General features: G+C 67.5%; 1 protein-coding gene across 1 annotated transcript in view; it reads left to right on the top strand.

The window, feature by feature from the left end:
* Positions 1 to 1,945, top strand: part of PLCH2 (phospholipase C, eta 2) — a gene marked incomplete at its 3' end in the record, with an annotated part of 44,769 nt that extends 42,824 nt beyond the window's left edge. Inside the window, exon 22 of the mRNA XM_011987245.1 lies at positions 1,234 to 1,945. Coding sequence (XP_011842635.1) covers positions 1,234 to 1,945 — 712 coding nt within the window. The remainder of the gene's footprint in view (positions 1 to 1,233) is intronic.

Raw genomic sequence — 1,945 nt, 5'->3', positions numbered from 1 at the left:
AGCAGCCCCGGGCCCGGGCTGACTCACTGGGGGCCCCCTGCTGCGGCCTGGACCCTCAAGCTATCGCAGGGAGAAGCAGAGAGGCCCCCAAGGGTCCCGGGGCCTGGAGGCAGGGTCCAGGCGGTAGCGGCTCCGTGTCCTCGGACTCCAGCAGCCCAGACAGCCTGGGCATCCCTGAAAGGTCCCCCCACTGGCCTGAGGGTGCCTGCAGGCAACCGGGGGCCCTGCAGGGAGAGATGAGTGCCTTGTTTGCTCAAAAGCTGGAGGAGATCAGGAGTAAATCCCCCATGTTCTCCACCGGTAAGCCCCTCCTGCCCTGCGCGGTCCTCCCGCACGCCCCTGGCATGGCTGGGCCTGGGTCACCTGCTGCTGCTTCTGCGTAGACGGCATCGTCTCGTGTGCTCGTGGCTCTGTCTCCGTGGCACTGTCTCCGTGGCACTCTGCTCCCTTGGCTTGCCTGTGGCCGGTAGCCCCAGCCCTCCTGTCTGACCTTGAGGCCCTGGGACTTGGGGTGGAGCTGGTTTGAGGCCCGACAGGCTGGAAAGAACCAGCTGCTCTTGCTGAGGGTCCGGGACCAGGAGTGTGGCCTGACATGCTGGGCCCCTCTGACTGGGCGCTTCCTCAAACTCACCTCCCGGGCGGCTGGCGACTGATGCCCTTCCTGGGACTGGGGTCCACGTCCCATCCCATTCCCACCGCCCTCCAGGGCAGGCTCCAGGGGTCCCTCCTGGAAAGTCTGATGTGGGCAGGTAGTGCAGCTGCTGGGTGTCTCCTGCGTCCCTGGGACGCCTGGAGCTTGCCGAGTGCTGTGTGGAGTGGATTCCCTGGGCCCTGAGGGAGGGACATACACGGAGCCCACCCCACACCACCCTGCCCCTCCAGACCCCCTGACCGAGCTTTCCTTTCTGCCCCCACCCACGCTGCCTCCGTAGTTAGGAACTGAGAGCGGCGAGCGACAGGTAACGGGGCCCAGCCCTGCTGTCCCGTGCTGTCCCAGTCCCAGGAGGGCCCCATGTGTGGCACAGGGCATGGACTGGGCCTCACCAGCAGTAGGGTGGGGACACTGAGTGTGCCGCGCCCGGGGGATGCCTCGGGGTGGGAGCTGGGCCCGGCGACCCTCGGCACAGGGTACTGGGGACACCACCCTGATTCAACTCCTCTCCGCCTCTCTCCCTGTCTTCCTCTCTTTCTCTCTTCTGCTTCTCCCTCTGGCTCTCTCTCGCTCTCACTCCCCTACCTCCCCACAGACACCCGCCCCCTCTCCACGCAGCGGCCGCTCCCTCCACCGTGCAGCCTGGAAACCATTGCCGAGGAGCCCGCCCCAGGCCCTGGCCCCACGCCACCAGCGGCCGTCCCCACCAGCTCTTCTCAGGAACGGCCCCCATACCCCACAGGACCGGGAGCCGATGTGACAAGCCCCCCAGAGGACACTGAGGAACACCGAGACAGCAGGCCTCGGCCGTGCAATGGCAAGCGTCCCGGCGGGGCATACGAGGGGGCCCCCAGCAGCCAGTCGGACGGCAGGAGCCAGCCCCGGACCCCGGGCCACCTGCCCGTGATTAGAAGGGTGAAGAGTGAGGGTCAGGTGCCCACAGAGCCCCTGGGAGGATGGCGGCCCCTGGCTGGTCCCTTTCCAGCCCCTGCCGTGTACTTCGATGCCACGGCCAGTGACCGGCTGTGGCAGCGGCTGGAGCCATGTGGCCACCGAGACAGCGTTTCCTCCTCCTCCAGCATGTCGTCTAGCGACACTGTCATTGACCTCTCCCTGCCCAGCCTGGGCCTGGGCCGCAGCCGTGAAAGCCTCCTCGGAGCCCATGTGGGACGCCTGCCCCCCAGGCCCCACTCAGCTTCAGCCGCCCGCCCAGACCTGCCACCTGTGACCAAAAGCAAATCCAACCCCAACCTGCGGGCTGCGGGCCAGCGGCCTCCCACGCCTGATGAACTG

The sequence above is a fragment of the Mandrillus leucophaeus genome, unplaced genomic scaffold (assembly GCF_000951045.1).
Source record: "Mandrillus leucophaeus isolate KB7577 unplaced genomic scaffold, Mleu.le_1.0 Scaffold305, whole genome shotgun sequence".
Classification (NCBI taxonomy): domain Eukaryota; kingdom Metazoa; phylum Chordata; class Mammalia; order Primates; family Cercopithecidae; genus Mandrillus; species Mandrillus leucophaeus.
Note: the sequence above shows the minus strand (reverse complement) of the source record. Positions and strands in the feature narration are given on the sequence as shown.